At 44.5% G+C, this 22,786-nt stretch overlaps 2 protein-coding genes across 2 annotated transcripts; one reads left to right on the top strand and one right to left on the bottom strand.

Annotated features, from left to right (window-relative positions):
* Positions 1-8,868: 8,868 nt before the first annotated feature.
* LOC132653568 (putative protein FAM90A13P) lies at positions 8,869-13,656 on the bottom strand. Its single transcript, XM_060381348.1, has 5 exons — positions 13,585-13,656; positions 12,412-12,564; positions 11,400-11,611; positions 11,102-11,183; positions 8,869-10,065 (listed from the first exon to the last, which is right to left on the bottom strand). Exons 1-5 carry the CDS (start codon positions 13,654-13,656, stop codon positions 9,112-9,114), a joined length of 1,473 nt encoding a protein of 490 aa, XP_060237331.1. The 3' UTR covers positions 8,869-9,111.
* A 2,012-nt stretch (positions 13,657-15,668) lies between these two features.
* Positions 15,669-20,456, top strand: LOC132653567 (putative protein FAM90A13P). Its single transcript, XM_060381347.1, has 5 exons — positions 15,669-15,740; positions 16,761-16,913; positions 17,714-17,925; positions 18,142-18,223; positions 19,260-20,456. The coding sequence occupies exons 1-5, from the start codon at positions 15,669-15,671 to the stop codon at positions 20,211-20,213; spliced, it is 1,473 nt and encodes a 490-aa protein (XP_060237330.1). The 3' UTR covers positions 20,214-20,456.
* Positions 20,457-22,786: the final 2,330 nt, after the last annotated feature.

Below are 22,786 nucleotides of genomic sequence, written 5' to 3'. Positions count from 1 at the left end.
TTATTAAAGCCTTTAACAATCTACTACTAATAATTTTTTTTTATAAAGTTAGTTGTGCTGTTTCAGGTGTCACAGGGAAAGATCAAAGAATTTATTATTCCAGCCCCAGAGCCACAACTGAAGAAGCGTAGAAATCTCAGAACACGTCTCTTTTCCAAGTGGGATGAGTTTGCCAGGGACCTTCCAGGGGGCATTATTTCCGGGGAAATCATATCCCCCGCCCTGTAGCTTATGCTACTATGGCGACACTGGCGTGGGTGTGGCAAAGCAGGGCCGCTCTGGTCTCAGCCACACCCTGTATTCAGTCCAGTCCGCTTTGTTTTAGTGTCTTTGTCCGTCTCCTCTCTCTCTTCACCCCCTCTCTGTCTATGATTCAATCTTCATCACTATCTCTCTATCTCTACTTCCCTGTGTTCATCCTTCCCTCCCTGCTCTCCACATTTCCCGCTCCCCTAACTCCTCCACACATTCTCTTTGGGCCGCTCATCTTGCCTTTCCCTTGCAAGTGTCTCTAACTCTATCCTGCTTCTCCTCCTCCTCTACCTCCACCTCTCCTTCCCCCCTATGTCCCTTCCCTGCCCCATCCAGCTTCCCATCTACTCCCACACACCTCTTTCTCCATGTGTATTCTTCCCCTCAACCCTCTCTCACAGATACAGTCTCACTACACATCTTTGGCAATGGCACTGCAAAATGTTATCATAGGAATTAGAGAATTCGCTGCCAGTATAGCAGCTTCACTCATGTGCTTGGTGGTTCAGCTGGTAGAATACTAGGTTCCTCTCCCTACTGATGAGCACTAAGTCAACACACTGTAGGTTGAGGCTCATTTTAATGCTGAGAAATATCTAAATGTAAGAGGAATCAGTTGAGTGGATCAGATGACGAGGATTAGATGGCAAGGTGACCCTTGTGAGTGCTTAGGTGTCTATGGGCCAGTCCCCAGATTTTCACCTTCCATGCAAACATACATTATGCAGTGGAAGCCAAGGTTCTGGCCTTCTGCTGTGGCCTCTACTCATCTGTCTGCCTAAAATGAGGCACTTAGAGTGTGTGGTCATCTCCATTTTTTCCTCCTCAGGGTAGTTAAGATCCAGACTAAAGCCTGTGTGATCCTGCCTCAAGATCAGGTGTTCCTCTTAAAGTGATAATTGGATTACATGACTTCATGGATTCCACAATCTTGACTGGACCTTGTAAATAGCCTGGGGAGGAACTTTCCACTCCAGTTGCAGCCGGCCTTCTGAGAGCAGCCTCTTGCCTGGTGTGCACAGCTCAGAGATCCTGCTTTAGACCTCCTCTTCCCACATCTGATCCCCATTCCATCTCCTGCACAGTTCCCTCTCTCAATCCACTTCTGCTGTCTATTCTATTTCCCCTTCGGAGTGACATTCCAGCACCACCCATTGGGCCCTTCTTTTACTAGGTCCAGGAATCCCTGAGAGAAGACCTAGGCCTCAGGTAGTATACAAAAGCAAGGAGTGTTTACTCTACAGAAATTGCCAGCATGCTGGGGCAATTTAAAGGCTCAATTTAAAGACAGTTAGGGGATTTCCCAGTGTGGTTAGGTGATCTTTATGTTGATTGGTTGGTAGGGATACAGGGGAACTCATGATTGGTGTGCAGTTAGGGGGACTGCAGGGAGTGCCCAGGTAACAAAGTGTGCCCAGGTAATGAAGTGTAATTTTGACTAGCTAGGCAGCGTGTTTCTAACTGACCTTTAATTTGATTGGTCAAGTGCTTGGGAACTTTATTAAGTTATTGTTTCTAGCTTTCAGGGAAAGCTGGAAACAATATCTGGCTTACATGGACTGTAGTTTCATGTTTTGAGAAATAGAAACCCAGGTCTGTTCAATCTGAAGCCAATTTTGAAGCCTGCCATGGAGTCAGACTGACTTACTATTCTCCTCACTTGTTACTTAGCTTCTTTGGGTCTGTGGATTGTAGTCTGGTTTATTCTGTACTGCGGATCTAGTACCCACTATAACTGAGTACATACCATGTGCATCTTTCTGCGTCTGGGTTACCTCACTTAGGATGATCTTTTCTAGTTCCATCCATTTGCCTGAAAATTCCATGATTTCTTTGTTTTTAATAGATGAGTAGTATTCCATTGTGCAAATGTGCCACAGTCTCTTTATCCATTCTTTGGTTGAGGGACATCCAGTTTCTGGCTATTATGAATAAAGCTGATATGAGCACAGTTGAACAAGTGTCTTGGTGGTATGGTGGAGCATCTTTATGGTATATGCCCAGGAGTGGTATAGCTGCGTCTTGAGATAGAACTATTCCCAATTTTCTAAGAAATTGACAGATTGATTTCCAGAGAGGTTGGACAGGTTTGCACTCCCACCAACAATGGAGGAGTGTTTCCCTTTCTCCATATCCTCTTCATCATGTGGTATCACTTGAGTTTTTAATCTAGCCATTTTGACTGATGTAAAATGGAATTTTGATTAAGTGGTTTCAATTTGCATTTCTCTGATGGCTAAGGACATTGAGCATTTTTTTTTATGTGCTTCTCAGTTATTTGAGATTCCTTGGTTGTGAATTCTCAGTTTAGCTCTGTAGCCCATATTTTAATTGGATTATTTGATTTATTGATGTTTAATTTCTTAAGTTCTTTGTATATTTTAGATATTAGTCTTCTGATGTAGGGTTGGTGAAGATCTTTCCCCAATCTGTCGGTTGCCATTTTGTTGTATTGACAGTGTCCTTTGACTTACAGAAGCTTCTCAGTTTCATGAGATCCCATTTATTAATTGTTGATCTCAGAGACTGTGCGGTTGCTGTTCTGTTCAAGAAGTTGTCTCCTATGCCAGTAAGTTCCAGACTTTTTCGCACTTTATCTTCTAACAGATTTAGAGTCTATGGTTTTTTGTTTGTTTGTTTGTTTGTTTGTTTTGTTTTGTTTTGTTTTTGTCAAGGTCTTTGATCCACTTGGAATTGAGTTTTGTGCAGGGTGATAAATACGGGTCTATTTTCATTTTTCTATATGCAGACACTCAGTTAGACCAGTACCATTTGTTGAAGATGCTTTCTTTTTTCCATTGTATGGTTTTGGCTTCTTGGTTGAAAATCAAGTGCCTGTATTAGTGTGGGTTTATTTCTGGATCTTCAATTTTGTTCCATTGATCAACCTGTCTGTTTCTATGCCAATACCATGCAGTTTTTATTACTATTGCTCTGTAGTATAGCTTGAAATCAGGGATGTTGATACCACCAGAAGTTCTTTTATTGTTCAGAATTGTTTTGGCTATCCTGGGTCTTTTATTTTTCCATACTAAGTTAATGGTTGTTCTTTCCAGGTCTGTAAAGAATTTTGTTGAAATTTTGATGGGAATTGCATTGAATCTGTAGATGGCTTTTGGCAGGATGGTAATTTTTATTATGATAATCCTACTTATTCAAGAGCATGGGAGATCTTTCCATCTTCTAAAATCTTCTCTAGTTCCTTTCTTCAAAGACTTGAAATTCTTGTCATATAGGTCTTTCACTTCCTTGGTTAGAATTACACCAAAATATTTTATATTATTTGTTGCTATTGTGAAGGGTGTTGTTTCCCTAATATCTTTTTCAGGCCTTTTGTCACTTCTATAAAGGAGGGCTATTGATTTTTTGAGTTAATTTTGTATCCAGACACTTTGTTGAAGGTATTTATCAGCTGTAGGAGTTCTCTGGTGTCACTTAGTGTCTTAGGGTCACTTATGTATATTATCATATCATCTGCGAATGGCAATACTTTGACTTTTTCCTTTCCAATTTGTCTAGTTTTGATCTCCTTTACTTGTCTTATTGCTCTCACTAGAAGTTCAAATACTATATTGAGGAGATATGGTGAGAGTGGCAGCCTTGTTTTGGCCCTGATTTTAGCGGGAATGCTCTAAGTTTCTCTCCATTTAACTTGATGTTGACTATTGGCTTGCTGAATATTGCCTTTATTGGGTCCAGGTATGTGCCTTGAATCCTTGATCTCTCCAAGACTTTAAACATGAAGGGGTTTGGCCAAGGGCCTTCAGCATCTAATGAGATGATTATGTGGTTTTCCTTCTTTCAGTTTGTTTATATGGTGGATTACATGGTTTTTGTATGTTGAACCATCCCTGCATTCCTGGGATGAAGCCTACTTGATCATAGAGTATGATATTTTTGATGTGTTTCTGGGATTCAGTTTGCAAGTATTTTATTGACTATTTTTGCGTCAATGTTCATAAGGGATATTGGTCTGAAATTCTCTTACTTTGTTGGGTCTTTGTATGGTTTAGGTATCAGGGTGACTGTAGCCTCATAGAATGAGTTTGGCAATATTCCTTTCATTTCTATTTTGTGGAATACTTTGAGGAATACTGGCATTAGTTCTTCTTTGAAAGCCTGGTAAAATTCTGTGCTAAAACCATCTGGCCCAGGGCTCTTTTTGGTTGGGAGGCTTTTGATGTCTGCTTCTATTTCCTTAGGGGCATGGGTTTATTTAAATTGTTAACCTGATTTAACTTTGGCAAGAAAATCATTCATTTTATTTAGATTTTCCAATTTTGTGGTGTATAGGTGTTTGAAGTATGATCTAATGATTTTTTGGATTTCCTTGGTGTCTGTCGTTATATCCCCCTTTTTATTTCTGATTTTATTAATGTGGATACTCTCCCTCCTTTTAGTTAGTTTGGCTAAGGGTTTGTCTGTCTTGTTAATTTTCTCAAAAAACCGGCTTTTGGTTTTTTGATTCTCTGTATTGTTCTCTTTGTTTCTAGGTTATTGATTTCAGCCCTGAGTTTGATTTATTTCTTGCTGTTGACTCCTCTTGAGTGTGTTTGTTTCCTTTTTTTTTTCTAGAGCTTTCAGGTGAGCTGTTAAGTTGCTAGTATGAACTCTCTCCTCTTTATGAAGACACTGAATGATATGAACTTTTCTCTTAGCACTGCTTTCGTTGTGTCCCATAAGTTTGGGTATGTTGTGCCTTCATTTTCATTGAATTCTAGAAAGTCTTTAATTTCTTTCTTTCTTTCCTCCCTGACTCAGTGATCATTAAGTAGAGACTTGTTCAGTTTCCATGAGTTTGTAGGCATTCTATTGCATCTATTTATGTTGAAGTCTAGCTTTAATCCATCGTGGTCTGATAGAATACAACGTTCTGTTTCAGTTTCCTTGTATTTGTTGAGGCTTGCTTTGTGTCTGAGTATGTGGTCAGTTTTGGAGAAGGCCCCATAAGGTGCTGAGAATAAAGTGTATTCTTCTGCGTTTGGATGGAATGTTCTGTAGATATCTGTGAGTTCCAATTGACTCATAACATCAATTACTTTCGTTATTTCTCTGTTTAGTTTCTGTCTCAATGATCTGTCATCTGTCTATTGGTGAGAGAAGTGTATTGAAGTCTCCTGATAGTAGCATGTGTGGATCTATGTGTGATTTAAGCTTTAGTAATGTTTCTTTTACAAATGTGGGTGCTTTTGTATTTGGGGCATGATGTTTAGAATTGAGTTGTCATTTTGGTCAATTTTTTTCTTTGATGAGTCTGAAGTGCTCTCCCCATCACTTTCGATTAATTTTGGTTGAAAGCCTATTTTATTAGATATTAGAATAGCTACTCCATTTGTTTCTTGTGTCCATTTGCTTGGAAAGCCTTTTTCTAGCCCTTTATTCTGAGGTAGTCTATCGTTATTGTTAAGAGTCTTCTATTCCTATTATTCTTAGGTTTGGTCTTTTCATATTGTCCCAGATTTCTTAGATATTTTGTGTCAGGAACTTTTTAGATTTAACATTTTCTTTGACTGATGTATCAGTTTCTTCAATCATATCTTGTACACCTGAGATTCTCTCTTCCAACTCTTGTATTCTGTTATTGATGCTTGTTTCTATAGTTTCCTTTCTCTTCCCTAGATTTTCCTTCTCCAGGATTACCTTGGATTGTGTTTTCTTTATTGCTTCTATTTCCATTTTAAGGTACTAGACAGTTTTATTCATTTCCTTTTCCCATTTGGTTGTCTTTTTATGTATTTCTTTCAGGGATTTACTTAGTTCCATCACCTGTTTGATTGTATTTTCCTGTGTTTCCTTTAGGGATTTATTTCATTCCTTCACCTGTTTGGTTGTATTTTCCTGTAGTTCTTTAAGTGATTATTTTTTTTCTTTTAAGGCCTCTATCATTTTCATAATCTCGAATTTAAGATTGTTTTCTTGTGCTTCCAGTGTGATGGTATCCTCAGGGCTTGCTGTGGTAGGATATCTGCGTTTTGGGGGGTGCCATTCAGCTCTGAGTTTTGTTGCTGGTGTTCTTGTGCTGACCTCTAGCCCTTTAGTTTCTGTTACTAGGAGGCCTGGTGGGCTCTGATGGAAATATGTCTCTGGGGTTGTAGATAGAGCTCATGGTCCCGGATGGCCGGAGTCTGCTGGTTTTCCTGCTGCCTTCTAATCTGTACTGTCTCCTGTGCCTCAGATTGGGGTGGGATTTGGGGAATGGTGCAGGCAGGGGGACTGGGTTGGTCTCAGGGCGCAGGGCAGGCTGGGTTCCAGGAAACGGCGCAGGCCAGGGAACTGCTGCTTCCTCTGATCTGTCCTGGTCTTGGGGACTGCAGACCCGGGTGGGTGGCTCAGGCCAAGTATTCTTGTTATGTCATGATGCTTAATTGCATTGGTTCAAAATCTTTTGTTTGCATCTGATTCAGGAAATCAAAGCCAACAGATCCAGAAGATGGAGTCACACATGAAGACCCAGGGCCATGGAGCAGTTCTAGCAACAGGCAACCAGGGAAAGCCAACAGGCCCATGGGCACAGAATGTGCCCCCACCGGAAGAGGAGAACCCTAGGGTGAGTGGAGGCCTGTATGTGTCAGTAACTACTGGGGCTAGGTGAGACATGGACTGGGCTTCTTCATAGAACATCTGTGTTGAGGGCTTTCCACCAGAGAAGATTGCTGGGAACATGGGTTTAAGTCAATAGAAAGTCTTGATTAACCAGCTGGCAAAGTACACTGAGCAGGTCCTCTGCATCCCAGGGGATAACTGAGCTTTTCTCAGAGTTAACTTTCAAGCACAAAATCATATTCTGGATCGACATACTTCAGTTACCCAGAACATGAGGCCAAAGGCAGAAATGCCAAGGCCAAAAGGCAAGGGTTATACATTGAGATATTTTTCCAGAACTATGGACCTGAATGGACTGGGTCTTGTTTTCATTATGGCCGACTGAAGTGACTATGGAATGAGTTTCACAGCATAAATAGTGCTTTCATCAGGGAGTCAGTTGTGCCAATATCTAGGGGTTTGCTAAGTTTTGGGCTCTGTTAAATTTGTTGCGTTCATTCATGGTCCTGACCATAGCAGAAGTATCAGAAGGCCAGGCAGAGGAGCTGCTCTCCCTGCATGTGGACCTAAGAAGACACTGGGAAGTAGGCCCAGGCTCTTCAGCAGGATTGGTTCTTTGGCAGATACAGGGTTCACACCCATTCAAATGTTAAGTGTGCTTGTGTTTTTTTTTTTTTTGCTTCATGCTCCGTTCTTATCACTCACTGACTTGTGATTTTTTTTTTCCTGAGTTCACTTGTTCTGATTTTTGTGTCCTTGAGACATCAGTCTCCTCTGCAAGCCTATTGTTCTCACCCAGGGGCTTCCCAAATTTATAAATATAGATAGCTGGAGGTGATCTTGATGGACAGGTTCTGCCTACTTCTACATATCCTAAGGATGACAGAGCCTAGGCTTCCACCAAACATTGTTCATATGGATTTAAGTTGAGAATCTCCCAATCTAGCCCATAGACGCCTGAGCTCTCATACCAGCTCCCTTGCTTTAAACTTTACCCTCTTCTTCATTGTCTGCTGAATTCTATATGAGAAAAGAGAAATGTCTTATGACTGGTATTGTTAATAAAATATAGCTTGGATACAATACATTGAATGACCTCATGAGAAGCACATGGCATGTAGCAGCCCAAGGACAACACAGGGTGTGGTACCTGAGGAGATGCACAAAGAGAAACCTTGGCTGACATCTGTTTGGGGCCCACCACTCACAGAGAGCTATAGACACAGCTCTGAAAGATCTCAGCAGGCTAACAGGGAAGAGAAAGGAAAATCACTGAAGTGTGCCAGCCAGTCAGACAGGCCAAGCTGTGGGGCTTCCACTCAGTGTCAAACACTGCCTCAAGCACATAAGTTACAAAAAAAATGCATGATGAAACCAATATCTTCCAGGAGCTTCAGCACTCTGCTCTGAAACTCCAGGTGCCTTGATTTTCACATGAATATGAGAAACATATATACACACAGCCACACAAAAACAAACAGAGAGGCAATATGGGGGTGAGGGGCAGTGAACACAACAGTTTGATGCATCCTTCAAGCCCAAACTACAAAGGGTGCTGAGATGAAAGGGTGTAATGAACAGCCAGGATTTAGACTTTGTGAGGAATGCAAAGTCCTGGCCTCATAAATGGAAAGCAAGCAAAAGCAGAGGTATGGGGACAGTGAGTGGCCTCATAGTGGATAAAACTCAGAATAGGAACTCAGTAAGAAGCCCACTGAGTCCTAAAATTGATGCAATTGACCTTTGTGACCATGACATCTGTGACCAGCAGCCTGGAAGGACAGGCCTACAAACTGCCCTGTCTCTCAATGGTCTTAAGATCACAAGGTGGGGGTACCTATGCACAGTGTCAGAACGGCAAACCTGATGGGGTAGGTTGAGAGCCTCTTGGGTTTGTGGCTCGTTATTGGGCCATAGGTCCTGTGAAAACCCCATGCCTTCGGCCCAAGAACACCACTGCAGACATAATTTCTAGGCCAATTTTATTACTGGAAGTGGAAAACATCATACAATATGACAACTCATGCAGAGTTAGGACGTTGAGGTAGCTGAAAAGACATACTGTATACAGGTCATTGATAATCACAATGGAGAGGACAGGTGACTTTTCTTCAGAGGTCTTCTCAGGTCAGAGTCCAGAGTCCATGCTGAGGTGAGGCTCTGTGCAGAGATGTGAGTCCACGCACACCAGAAGGGTCATTTGGAAGTGGATCTGACAGGTCCCAGTCATGTCATCTAGCTGGCTAACCCAGAGAGGACCAGTCTGAAAGTGTCTGTCAAGTCTGAGCAGGAGGGTGGCATCTGCTGTCCCATCACTCACTGCCCATCACTGTCTTCTGAAGAGGAGGAGACCTGAAGGTCCTCATAGAGGACACTCACTGGGACCTGGGAGCGTGCTGCTTCACCTTTCTCCAGGAAGGCAGGGCCCTCCCAAGGAGCTGTTTGCTTCTCATGGGCAAGTGCTGGGGACACTGTCAGGAACCTGGAGCTCCAGCAGTCACCATTAAGTCTAGTAAAGACCATTCTCAGGGACTGGCGTACAGCATGGCTGGTAGATGGTTGAGAGGACTCAGCATAGGGTGTGGCTGAGACCAGAGCAGGCCTGCTTGGTAGCTGTTCTTGGTCAGTGCTGGGCAGCTGGGCTGCTATTTTCTTGCTCACTGGCACTGCATCTTTCAGTCCAAGTCTGTTGGCAATGGGAAGAGACTGCCTATCCCGGCAGGCCTTCAAAACAGTGCTTGCATTGCTCTCCTCTGGTGCACTGGTAGAGTTGACTCTTAGTCTCTTTGAGGATTTCTGGCTAGGCAGTGTGGGCTGCCAAGAAGCTTTCTCACCTGGGGTCCAGAAGCTAAGTTCAGGGTTCTGTCTTCCCTGATGGAGGGCAGCATGCTGGCTGCGCTGTGTTTTCACACCGGGACCCTGGGCTTCTGACTCTGTGTGAAATGCTTCACTGACTCCATTCCTTTTAGGGACCACAATGGGTTGTTGATGTGAGACACCCCGGAGCTTTTGATGCAGCAGGTCTTGTGAAGCTGTGTTTCCACCACCCTGCCTGAACACTGGCTGTGAGACCCCAGGGACAGCCATGTTCTGACCTTCTTCCTGCCTGGAAGGTAAGATGCAGGAGGCATCAGAGCTTTGGATGGCTCCAGGGTTTCCAGGGCACATCCGCTTCCCAGGAGACTTTCTGGCACGTGACACAGTAATCTGAATTTGGTTGGTCACAGACTTCTTTGTGTTTCCAGGACTGAACACTGGCATCTTGGGATGCTGTGAAAATAACAATTGCAGGATAAATTGACTATGTAAGTCTTCCAAATAACACAAGGACCTCATAAGATTATCATGACAGAAAAACTCTTGTATAAGTTCACTTTAAGGTGAAGGTACTCAGTCTGAAATGGTCTACATTAGTTATCCAAAAGCTGCAGAATGAGAACCTGTGGTGGGGGAGATGCAGAGGGATTGGGACATGCAATGTGAAGAGTTTCAGCCTCACTGTGAAGTTTCCTTGAGCTGAACTCTCATCACTCAAATGTATCTGCATGTGTACATGTGTTTTATGTAAAGAATATATGATTTTTACAGAAATCTTTACTTATTTATATATGATATAAATAGACAGCTAAGCAGAGGGCCATGAGCCTTTTGTGGTCAAGAGAAAAACAATTCAAATTACCACGCAATTTCCAGTGTATTGAAAACCCCTAATCATGTCACCTAGGATGTAAAACAGGGGAAAAGGTATGTTAAGATGACATGACTTGAATATGACTCTCAAAATGAGAGTCAACTCTGCAGCCAACATATTGGGATGGAATAAAAATAAAATAAAAATTTTAAAGGATATATTCATTGCCCTAAAAGTTCTCCAATAAAAGTCTAGATTTTGGAAGCAGCACACAGAATCAGTTCAAAATGGAAACATTAAAATCTGAGAGAAGATCATTAGAAGGCTAGAAGAGCAGGCCATGTTTGTAATATGACCTCAGAAGGAAGGACCACATGGAGACCAGGAGACAAGGTCATGCTCAAGGACAGGTGAGGAGGAGCCTGCCCATCCTCCAGGAGAACTGGTCTACCAAAGGAGAAGCACACAGCAGAGGCTCACTTGCTCCCCAAAACCCAAGTCAGTCTGAACTATGAAAATGACCAAATGAGTCCTTGCTGCATCAGAGAGGACTGATTCGATGTGACATGCATGGGGTCGTGAATGGAGCAAGCAGGTGGTGCAGCAGGGAATGGGCAGGTGGGGCAGAGCACAGAGAAAGGGACTTTCAGGAACAGAGCAACTGCTGCTACTCACAACCAGGTTGATGTGCTGGCCCCTCCTCTGTGGATCCATGGGGAGTTTCTGGAAGGGAGCCTTCCTCTGCTGCTCATCACCTCTGTGGGACAGACAATGGTGTGGAAACACATCAGCTCTACCCACCCATTCACCCACTCTCACTCACCCACTCTCCACTCACTCTCTGTAGCTAGTATACTACTTACTAGCTGTCTGGCCCTTTCAGTGTTTGGGGACAGAGAGATGAGTGATGGTACCCCATGAGCTTTGCTGCACCCAGAGCCTTCCCTCTGGCCAGCCCTTCCCCATCACTCACCTCTGTCCAGTGACTTGACTAGGTTTCTTTTCTGTCTTGGCCTGGCTTATGGGCCCTGGTTTCTGGAGACCCTGTGTCCTGCGAGGATCCTGATTCTCTTTCTCCTTCCTGGCTCCCAGAGGCTGTGGATCTAGGAGCTTTTGGCCATACTTGATTGGGCACCTTCTGCTCCTTGCTGTGTGGCCAAAGGCCCCACACTCTCTGCATTTTACCTGTGAGTAGCAAATGAGATATTAGTGAGTCAAAAAGGGATCCAGGTACCTCTTAGGGATAAAGGGTTAAAATGCCTGCAATGTTTTCTCTCCAGAAAATGGTTGTTTCTTTGAACCCGGAAGAGGTAAGCACACTTGAAAGATGCATGAGTGATGTCAGTGAGCCTTGTATGTGCCAAAGGACCAATCCTGCTAAAGAGAGGCTGGGCTTACTTCCCAGTGTCTACTCAGGTCCACATGCAGGGGGAGTAGTTCCTTTGCCTGGCCTTCTGATACCTCTGCTACAGTCAGGACCATGGACAGATGCAACATTTCACAGGGCCCCAGAACTTAATAAATTCCCAGACACTGGCACAACTAATTCCACAATGGAAGCTTCATTCAGACTGTAGAACTCAACCCACAGACACTATCACCTAACAAAATGAAAACAAGACCCAATGTGTCTGAGTCCACAGTCCTGGGAAAATCTCCCATGTCTCTCACCTGTGCATTTCTGCTTCTGGCCTACTGTTCTGGGTAACAGAAGTATGTCAACCCAAAACATGTTTGTTTGTTTGGTTGGTTTTTGTTTTTGTGCTTAAAACCTCACCCCAAGAAAGGTTCAGTGATCCCCTGGGATACAGAGGATCCAGTCAGTACTCTGCCACCTGGCTAATCAGGACTTTCTATTGACTTAAAGCCATGTTCCCAGCAGTCTTCTCTGGTGGAAAACCCACAACAAATAGGTTCTCTGAGGGAGCCCAGTTCGTGTCTCACCTAGCCCCAGTGGTTGATGACACATTAAGGGCTCTACTTACCATAATGTTCTCTTCTTGCCATGGGGGAACCTTCTGTGTCATGGGCCCTCTTGGCTTACTCTGGACTTTCTGGGCTGGAACAGCTTTATGGTCCTGAATCTTCATGTGTGTCTCCTGCTTTATCGCTGAATCTGGAGTTGTTGGCTTTGATTTCTTGAATCAGAAGGAAACAAAAGAGTTTTAACCAATGAAATTAGTCCAGCTCCCACTCCATGGAGCCTTTCCCAACTTAGACTGTGCTTCCCCCTGGCAACCAGCTCCCCTGGCACCTGAGCTTCATCCCGATGCAGGTCTGGGCTCACTGGATATAACAGGGCACAATCTGTGGCAGAACAACAGCTTAGAGAGGCTTCAGAGCCAGCCTCCTTGATATAGGACATGCGAGCTGTAACAAATTTTGTAGAGGAATTTTAATTCAGAGCATGACTGTTCTGGCAAGAGATCCAAAGACCTTCTAGGTCTATGTGATACGGCTGGAGTACAAACATGCTTTTAATCCAGGAGGCATAGACAAGGCCAGCCTGGTATAGAGCAAGTTTCAGGTTCAGAAAAGCTGCTGGCACACACCTTTAACCCCAAACGATGAAGGTAAAGTTAATTTGTAAAAGGAAACACCCAGGTTTGAAAGTGATGTCTAATTGAATCACAGAAAAAGAAAGTGACAAATCTGAGAAGATTCTACAAAACAGGATACACCCACTTTCACAAGAAGAGAGAAAAACTTAAGGGGCAATGCAGAGAGAGGAAGGAGGCAGTTTTAGAGGGACAGTAATGCTGAGACAGGTCGCAGAGAGAGAACTCGGGTGAAGACCAAATGAACTAGAGAATGAGAAGGAGCCAGGGGATTAGAGCAGATTGCTGGATTTAGTTTGAGGCCAAGCAGAACAATTCAGAGGCCAAGAGAAAAGCCAGATTGAATAAGTCAGCTGGGAGAGAGTTTGGGTCAGAACAGCTGAATTGAATCAGCCAGCTATGAGCTTAGAAAGAACTAGACAGGATGAGCTGAATAGCAGTCAGTCTCAGAGGCTAAAATCATTCTAGGCCTCGGTTATATTGTATGGAGGCTGGAAGCTTCCAAGAGTAGGGCTAGGTTAGCAGACAGAGGAAGCCTCCCAGACAACAACTGAAACAGGTGAATAAATGTCCTCTTACAGGACTTACTGCAAGACTCACCTTTGCAGAGCAACTGAGCAGCTCCTGTGTCTTCAGGGTCTTTTTCCAAATATGGTGCTGGATTTCTTTCATGGGGCAAAATGTCTGAAAAATGTCTGCTTCATCAGTCTATGCAGCACGGTGTCTCAGCTTGTCTTCATTAGATGCTAGTGTCCCGAAGAAATAGGCTCCAGTTTCTACTGCAAACAGGCAAAGAGCAAAAACTTCCTTCTCCCAAATTCTTATATAGGCTTCCAGCAAAGGTGTGGCCAAGAGTGAATCTAGATTAAGAATTAGAGGTGTTTATCTTCATAGCCAAATCCAAGATCATGCTTAAGGACAAGCGATATGTACCTGTAAAGAAGGCACATCCATACAAATGGAGGAATTTCCACCCTGACACAGTTCCCTTAATCTTTCCATATATCTGTCTTTTCCATAACCCTCACAGATGCCCAGGTTCATTCCTGGGAAGAGGAGGAGGTCAGTGGCAGTCTACCCTCCAGAAAGTCTCCTGGGATGCAGGTGTGCCCTGGAAACCCTGCCATCCAAAGTTTTGATGCCTCCTGCATCTTGCCTTCCAGGCAGGAAGAAGGTCAGAACATGGCTGTTTTTGATGTCCCCAAGCCAGTGCTCAGGCAGAATGGTGGAAACACAGCCTCACAAGACCTGCTGGATCAAAAGCTACAGGGTACCATGCATCAACAAACCATTGCGGTCCCCAAAAGAATGGAGTCAGTGAAGCATTTCACACAGAGTCAAAAGCCCAGGGTCCCAGTGGGAAAAAGCAGCCCAGTCAGAATCCTGCTCACCGCTAGGACAAGACAGAATCCCAAACTCAGCTTCTGGGACCCACAGGAGAAAGCTTTCTGGCATCACACACGGCCTATCCAGAATCTCCCGAGTAAACCAAGAGTCAACTCTACCAGTGCATCAGTGGAGAGCAATGCAATGACTGTTTTGTAGGCCTGCCAGGATAGGCAGTTCCCTCCCATTGCCAACAGACTTGGACTAAAAGATTCAGCTGAAAAGAGCAAGAAAACAGCAGTCCAGGAGCCCAGCACTGAACAAAAACAGCTGCCACGGACCGGCCCAGTCGGGCTCCCGTCGTCCGCGGGAGAACAAGGCTTTAGACAGGAAGACACGGTTTCGGTGAAGAATTGACAGACAGAGACACCTTGATGGTTTTGACTCTGCTGCCACTTTACTGAAATCAAGCTAGTATTTTTATAATGATTTCACAAAAGGCACCTTAAAATTGGCATACTTCCCAGAACATTTAGACTTTTACCAAGAATACAAAGTTTACATTTTAACTCAAAATGCAATCAAACATAAAGCAGTACCCACAAATAATCTTGGCCTAAAAACTTTTTGATCAGAGTCAACAAAGGAAAAGAAACCTCAAATATAGTTTCATTATTGCTAACCAATGAAGAGGAAAGTCAGGAGCTAAGTCAGATGCCTGCCAAAGTCCCTCTCTATAACAAAATCTAACTACACCTTTGTTAACCCTCCTCCCATATGTCCTGCTTAAGATTTATGATCTTCTCTAGGAACAAGGCACTGAAGGGAGGGGGAAACTCCCGCCAGCTGCACCTCTCATGCTATTATTTCTTAAGAAGGATCCTATTATTATTTTACTATTCTTAATGCCTATTAATACTAAATTTAATTCATTACTTTTCTTAAACTTATTTTTATTAAAGCCTTTAACAATCTACTAATAATAATTTTTTTTTATAAAGTTAGTTGTGCTGTTTCAGGTGTCACAGGGAAAGATCAAAGAATTTATTATTCCAGCCCCAGAGCCACAACTGAAGAAGCGTAGAAATCTCAGAACACGTCTCTTTTCTTGTCCTTAAGCATGATCTTGGATTTGGCTATGAAGATAAACACCTCTAATTCTTAATCTAGATTCACTCTTGGCCACACCTTTGCTGGAAGCCTATATAAGAATTTGGGAGAAGGAAGTTTTTGCTCTTTGCCTGTTTGCAGTAGAAACTGGAGCCTATTTCTTCGGGACACTAGCATCTAATGAAGACAAGCTGAGACACCGTGCTGCATAGACTGATGAAGCAGACATTTTTCAGACATTTTGCCCCATGAAAGAAATCCAGCACCATATTTGGAAAAAGACCCTGAAGACACAGGAGCTGCTCAGTTGCTCTGCAAAGGTGAGTCTTGCAGTAAGTCCTGTAAGAGGACATTTATTCACCTGTTTCAGTTGTTGTCTGGGAGGCTTCCTCTGTCTGCTAACCTAGCCCTACTCTTGGAAGCTTCCAGCCTCCATACAATATAACCGAGGCCTAGAATGATTTTAGCCTCTGAGACTGACTGCTATTCAGCTCATCCTGTCTAGTTCTTTCTAAGCTCATAGCTGGCTGATTCAATTCAGCTGTTCTGACCCAAACTCTCTCCCAGCTGACTTATTCAATCTGGCTTTTCTCTTGGCCTCTGAATTGTTCTGCTTGGCCTCAAACTAAATCCAGCAATCTGCTCTAATCCCCTGGCTCCTTCTCATTCTCTAGTTCATTTGGTCTTCACCCGAGTTCTCTCTCTGCGACCTGTCTCAGCATTACTGTCCCTCTAAAACTGCCTCCTTCCTCTCTCTGCATTGCCCCTTAAGTTTTTCTCTCTTCTTGTGAAAGTGGGTGTATCCTGTTTTGTAGAATCTTCTCAGATTTGTCACTTTCTTTTTCTGTGATTCAATTAGACATCACTTTCAAACCTGGGTGTTTCCTTTTACAAATTAACTTTACCTTCATCGTTTGGGGTTAAAGGTGTGTGCCAGCAGCTTTTCTGAACCTGAAACTTGCTCTATACCAGGCTGGCCTTGTCTATGCCTCCTGGATTAAAAGCATGTTTGTACTCCAGCCGTATCACATAGACCTAGAAGGTCTTTGGATCTCTTGCCAGAACAGTCATGCTCTGAATTAAAATTCCTCTACAAAATTTGTTACAGCTCGCATGTCCTATATCAAGGAGGCTGGCTCTGAAGCCTCTCTAAGCTGTTGTTCTGCCACAGATTGTGCCCTGTTATATCCAGTGAGCCCAGACCTGCATCGGGATGAAGCTCAGGTGCCAGGAGAGCTGGTTGCCAGGGGGAAGCACAGTCTAAGTTGGGAAAGGCTCCATGGAGTGGGAGCTGGACTAATTTCATTGGTTAAAACTCTTTTGTTTCCTTCTGATTCAAGAAATCAAAGCCAACAACTCCAGATTCAGCGATAAAGCAGGAGACACACATGAAGATTCAGGACCATAAAGCTGTTCCAGCCCAGAAAGTCCAGAGTAAGCCAAGAGGGCCCATGACACAGAAGGTTCCCCCATGGCAAGAAGAGAACATTATGGTAAGTAGAGCCCTTAATGTGTCATCAACCACTGGGGCTAGGTGAGACACGAACTGGGCTCCCTCAGAGAACCTATTTGTTGTGGGTTTTCCACCAGAGAAGACTGCTGGGAACATGGCTTTAAGTCAATAGAAAGTCCTGATTAGCCAGGTGGCAGAGTACTGACTGGATCCTCTGTATCCCAGGGGATCACTGAACCTTTCTTGGGGTGAGGTTTTAAGCACAAAAACAAAAACCAACCAAACAAACAAACATGTTTTGGGTTGACATACTTCTGTTACCCAGAACAGTAGGCCAGAAGCAGAAATGCACAGGTGAGAGACATGGGAGATTTTCCCAGGACTGTGGACTCAGACACATTGGGTCTTGTTTTCATTTTGTTAGGTGATAGTGTCTGTGGGTTGAGTTCTACAGTCTGAATGAAGCTTCCATTGTGGAATTAGTTGTGCCAGTGTCTGGGAATTTATTAAGTTCTGGGGCCCTGTGAAATGTTGCATCTGTCCATGGTCCTGACTGTAGCAGAGGTATCAGAAGGCCAGGCAAAGGAACTACTCCCCCTGCATGTGGACCTGAGTAGACACTGGGAAGTAAGCCCAGCCTCTCTTTAGCAGGATTGGTCCTTTGGCACATACAAGGCTCACTGACATCACTCATGCATCTTTCAAGTGTGCTTACCTCTTCCGGGTTCAAAGAAACAACCATTTTCTGGAGAGAAAACATTGCAGGCATTTTAACCCTTTATCCCTAAGAGGTACCTGGATCCCTTTTTGACTCACTAATATCTCATTTGCTACTCACAGGTAAAATGCAGAGAGTGTGGGGCCTTTGGCCACACAGCAAGGAGCAGAAGGTGCCCAATCAAGTATGGCCAAAAGCTCCTAGATCCACAGCCTCTGGGAGCCAGGAAGGAGAAAGAGAATCAGGATCCTCGCAGGACACAGGGTCTCCAGAAACCAGGGCCCATAAGCCAGGCCAAGACAGAAAAGAAACCTAGTCAAGTCACTGGACAGAGGTGAGTGATGGGGAAGGGCTGGCCAGAGGGAAGGCTCTGGGTGCAGCAAAGCTCATGGGGTACCATCACTCATCTCTCTGTCCCCAAACACTGAAAGGGCCAGACAGCTAGTAAGTAGTATACTAGCTACAGAGAGTGAGTGGAGAGTGGGTGAGTGAGAGTGGGTGAATGGGTGGGTAGAGCTGATGTGTTTCCACACCATTGTCTGTCCCACAGAGGTGATGAGCAGCAGAGGAAGGCTCCCTTCCAGAAACTCCCCATGGATCCACAGAGGAGGGGCCAGCACATCAACCTGGTTGTGAGTAGCAGCAGTTGCTCTGTTCCTGAAAGTCCCTTTCTCTGTGCTCTGCCCCACCTGCCCATTCCCTGCTGCACCACCTGCTTGCTCCATTCACGACCCCATGCATGTCACATCGAATCAGTCCTCTCTGATGCAGCAAGGACTCATTTGGTCATTTTCATAGTTCAGACTGACTTGGGTTTTGGGGAGCAAGTGAGCCTCTGCTGTGTGCTTCTCCTTTGGTAGACCAGTTCTCCTGGAGGATGGGCAGGCTCCTCCTCACCTGTCCTTGAGCATGACCTTGTCTCCTGGTCTCCATGTGGTCCTTCCTTCTGAGGTCATATTACAAACATGGCCTGCTCTTCTAGCCTTCTAATGATCTTCTCTCAGATTTTAATGTTTCCATTTTGAACTGATTCTGTGTGCTGCTTCCAAAATCTAGACTTTTATTGGAGAACTTTTAGGGCAATGAATATATCCTTTAAAATTTTTATTTTATTTTTATTCCATCCCAATATGTTGGCTGCAGAGTTGACTCTCATTTTGAGAGTCATATTCAAGTCATGTCATCTTAACATACCTTTTCCCCTGTTTTACATCCTAGGTGACATGATTAGGGGTTTTCAATACACTGGAAATTGCGTGGTAATTTGAATTGTTTTTCTCTTGACCACAAAAGGCTCATGGCCCTCTGCTTAGCTGTCTATTTATATCATATATAAATAAGTAAAGATTTCTGTAAAAATCATATATTCTTTACATAAAACACATGTACACATGCAGATACATTTGAGTGATGAGAGTTCAGCTCAAGGAAACTTCACAGTGAGGCTGAAACTCTTCACATTGCATGTCCCAATCCCTCTGCATCTCCCCCACCACAGGTTCTCATTCTGCAGCTTTTGGATAACTAATGTAGACCATTTCAGACTGAGTACCTTCACCTTAAAGTGAACTTATACAAGAGTTTTTCTGTCATGATAATCTTATGAGGTCCTTGTGTTATTTGGAAGACTTACATAGTCAATTTATCCTGCAATTGTTATTTTCACAGCATCCCAAGATGCCAGTGTTCAGTCCTGGAAACACAAAGAAGTCTGTGACCAACCAAATTCAGATTACTGTGTCACGTGCCAGAAAGTCTCCTGGGAAGCGGATGTGCCCTGGAAACCCTGGAGCCATCCAAAGCTCTGATGCCTCCTGCATCTTACCTTCCAGGCAGGAAGAAGGTCAGAACATGGCTGTCCCTGGGGTCTCACAGCCAGTGTTCAGGCAGGGTGGTGGAAACACAGCCTCACAAGACCTGCTGCATCAAAAGCTCCGGGGTGTCTCACATCAACAACCCATTGTGGTCCCTAAAAGGAATGGAGTCAGTGAAGCATTTCACACAGAGTCAGAAGCCCAGGGTCCCGGTGTGAAAACACAGCGCAGCCAGCATGCTGCCCTCCATCAGGGAAGACAGAACCCTGAACTTAGCTTCTGGACCCCAGGTGAGAAAGCTTCTTGGCAGCCCACACTGCCTAGCCAGAAATCCTCAAAGAGACTAAGAGTCAACTCTACCAGTGCACCAGAGGAGAGCAATGCAAGCACTGTTTTGAAGGCCTGCCGGGATAGGCAGTCTCTTCCCATTGCCAACAGACTTGGACTGAAAGATGCAGTGCCAGTGAGCAAGAAAATAGCAGCCCAGCTGCCCAGCACTGACCAAGAACAGCTACCAAGCAGGCCTGCTCTGGTCTCAGCCACACCCTATGCTGAGTCCTCTCAACCATCTACCAGCCATGCTGTACGCCAGTCCCTGAGAATGGTCTTTACTAGACTTAATGGTGACTGCTGGAGCTCCAGGTTCCTGACAGTGTCCCCAGCACTTGCCCATGAGAAGCAAACAGCTCCTTGGGAGGGCCCTGCCTTCCTGGAGAAAGGTGAAGCAGCACGCTCCCAGGTCCCAGTGAGTGTCCTCTATGAGGACCTTCAGGTCTCCTCCTCTTCAGAAGACAGTGATGGGCAGTGAGTGATGGGACAGCAGATGCCACCCTCCTGCTCAGACTTGACAGACACTTTCAGACTGGTCCTCTCTGGGTTAGCCAGCTAGATGACATGACTGGGACCTGTCAGATCCACTTCCAAATGACCCTTCTGGTGTGCGTGGACTCACATCTCTGCACAGAGCCTCACCTCAGCATGGACTCTGGACTCTGACCTGAGAAGACCTCTGAAGAAAAGTCACCTGTCCTCTCCATTGTGATTATCAATGACCTGTATACAGTATGTCTTTTCAGCTACCTCAACGTCCTAACTCTGCATGAGTTGTCATATTGTATGATGTTTTCCACTTCCAGTAATAAAATTGGCCTAGAAATTATGTCTGCAGTGGTGTTCTTGGGCCGAAGGCATGGGGTTTTCACAGGACCTATGGCCCAATAACGAGCCACAAACCCAAGAGGCTCTCAACCTACCCCATCAGGTTTGCCGTTCTGACACTGTGCATAGGTACCCCCACCTTGTGATCTTAAGACCATTGAGAGACAGGGCAGTTTGTAGGCCTGTCCTTCCAGGCTGCTGGTCACAGATGTCATGGTCACAAAGGTCAATTGCATCAATTTTAGGACTCAGTGGGCTTCTTACTGAGTTCCTATTCTGAGTTTTATCCACTATGAGGCCACTCACTGTCCCCATACCTCTGCTTTTGCTTGCTTTCCATTTATGAGGCCAGGACTTTGCATTCCTCACAAAGTCTAAATCCTGGCTGTTCATTACACCCTTTCATCTCAGCACCCTTTGTAGTTTGGGCTTGAAGGATGCATCAAACTGTTGTGTTCACTGCCCCTCACCCCCATATTGCCTCTCTGTTTGTTTTTGTGTGGCTGTGTGTATATATGTTTCTCATATTCATGTGAAAATCAAGGCACCTGGAGTTTCAGAGCAGAGTGCTGAAGCTCCTGGAAGATATTGGTTTCATCATGCATTTTTTTTGTAACTTATGTGCTTGAGGCAGTGTTTGACACTGAGTGGAAGCCCCACAGCTTGGCCTGTCTGACTGGCTGGCACACTTCAGTGATTTTCCTTTCTCTTCCCTGTTAGCCTGCTGAGATCTTTCAGAGCTGTGTCTATAGCTCTCTGTGAGTGGTGGGCCCCAAACAGATGTCAGCCAAGGTTTCTCTTTGTGCATCTCCTCAGGTACCACACCCTGTGTTGTCCTTGGGCTGCTACATGCCATGTGCTTCTCATGAGGTCATTCAATGTATTGTATCCAAGCTATATTTTATTAACAATACCAGTCATAAGACATTTCTCTTTTCTCATATAGAATTCAGCAGACAATGAAGAAGAGGGTAAAGTTTAAAGCAAGGGAGCTGGTATGAGAGCTCAGGCGTCTATGGGCTAGATTGGGAGATTCTCAACTTAAATCCATATGAACAATGTTTGGTGGAAGCCTAGGCTCTGTCATCCTTAGGATATGTAGAAGTAGGCAGAACCTGTCCATCAAGATCACCTCCAGCTATCTATATTTATAAATTTGGGAAGCCCCTGGGTGAGAACAATAGGCTTGCAGAGGAGACTGATGTCTCAAGGACACAAAAATCAGAACAAGTGAACTCAGGAAAAAAAAAATCACAAGTCAGTGAGTGATAAGAACGGAGCATGAAGCAAAAAAAAAAAAACACAAGCACACTTAACATTTGAATGGGTGTGAACCCTGTATCTGCCAAAGAACCAATCCTGCTGAAGAGCCTGGGCCTACTTCCCAGTGTCTTCTTAGGTCCACATGCAGGGAGAGCAGCTCCTCTGCCTGGCCTTCTGATACTTCTGCTATGGTCAGGACCATGAATGAACGCAACAAATTTAACAGAGCCCAAAACTTAGCAAACCCCTAGATATTGGCACAACTGACTCCCTGATGAAAGCACTATTTATGCTGTGAAACTCATTCCATAGTCACTTCAGTCGGCCATAATGAAAACAAGACCCAGTCCATTCAGGTCCATAGTTCTGGAAAAATATCTCAATGTATAACCCTTGCCTTTTGGCCTTGGCATTTCTGCCTTTGGCCTCATGTTCTGGGTAACTGAAGTATGTCGATCCAGAATATGATTTTGTGCTTGAAAGTTAACTCTGAGAAAAGCTCAGTTATCCCCTGGGATGCAGAGGACCTGCTCAGTGTACTTTGCCAGCTGGTTAATCAAGACTTTCTATTGACTTAAACCCATGTTCCCAGCAATCTTCTCTGGTGGAAAGCCCTCAACACAGATGTTCTATGAAGAAGCCCAGTCCATGTCTCACCTAGCCCCAGTAGTTACTGACACATACAGGCCTCCACTCACCCTAGGGTTCTCCTCTTCCGGTGGGGGCACATTCTGTGCCCATGGGCCTGTTGGCTTTCCCTGGTTGCCTGTTGCTAGAACTGCTCCATGGCCCTGGGTCTTCATGTGTGACTCCATCTTCTGGATCTGTTGGCTTTGATTTCCTGAATCAGATGCAAACAAAAGATTTTGAACCAATGCAATTAAGCATCATGACATAACAAGAATACTTGGCCTGAGCCACCCACCCGGGTCTGCAGTCCCCAAGACCAGGACAGATCAG

The sequence above is a fragment of the Meriones unguiculatus genome, chromosome 4, assembly GCF_030254825.1.
Source record: "Meriones unguiculatus strain TT.TT164.6M chromosome 4, Bangor_MerUng_6.1, whole genome shotgun sequence".
In the NCBI taxonomy this organism is placed as follows: Eukaryota; Metazoa; Chordata; class Mammalia; order Rodentia; family Muridae; genus Meriones; species Meriones unguiculatus.
The sequence above is the reverse complement of the archived record's forward strand: the minus strand, read 5'-3'. Positions and strand labels throughout refer to the sequence as shown.

Coding starts and splice junctions, on each gene's coding strand:
- LOC132653567 (XM_060381347.1), top strand. CDS start 15,669: ATGAAAGAAATCCAGCACCATATTTGGAAAAAGACCCTGAAGACACAG. Junction 16,914..17,713: donor GGCAAGAAGAGAACATTATG/GTAAGTAGAGCC, acceptor TGCTACTCACAG/GTAAAATGCAGAGAGTGTGG. Junction 18,224..19,259: donor GCCAGCACATCAACCTGGTT/GTGAGTAGCAGC, acceptor TTATTTTCACAG/CATCCCAAGATGCCAGTGTT.
- LOC132653568 (XM_060381348.1), bottom strand. CDS start 13,656: ATGAAAGAAATCCAGCACCATATTTGGAAAAAGACCCTGAAGACACAG. Junction 12,565..13,584: donor TGCTCAGTTGCTCTGCAAAG/GTGAGTCTTGCA, acceptor TTCTGATTCAAG/AAATCAAAGCCAACAACTCC. Junction 11,184..11,399: donor AGTCAAGTCACTGGACAGAG/GTGAGTGATGGG, acceptor TCTGTCCCACAG/AGGTGATGAGCAGCAGAGGA.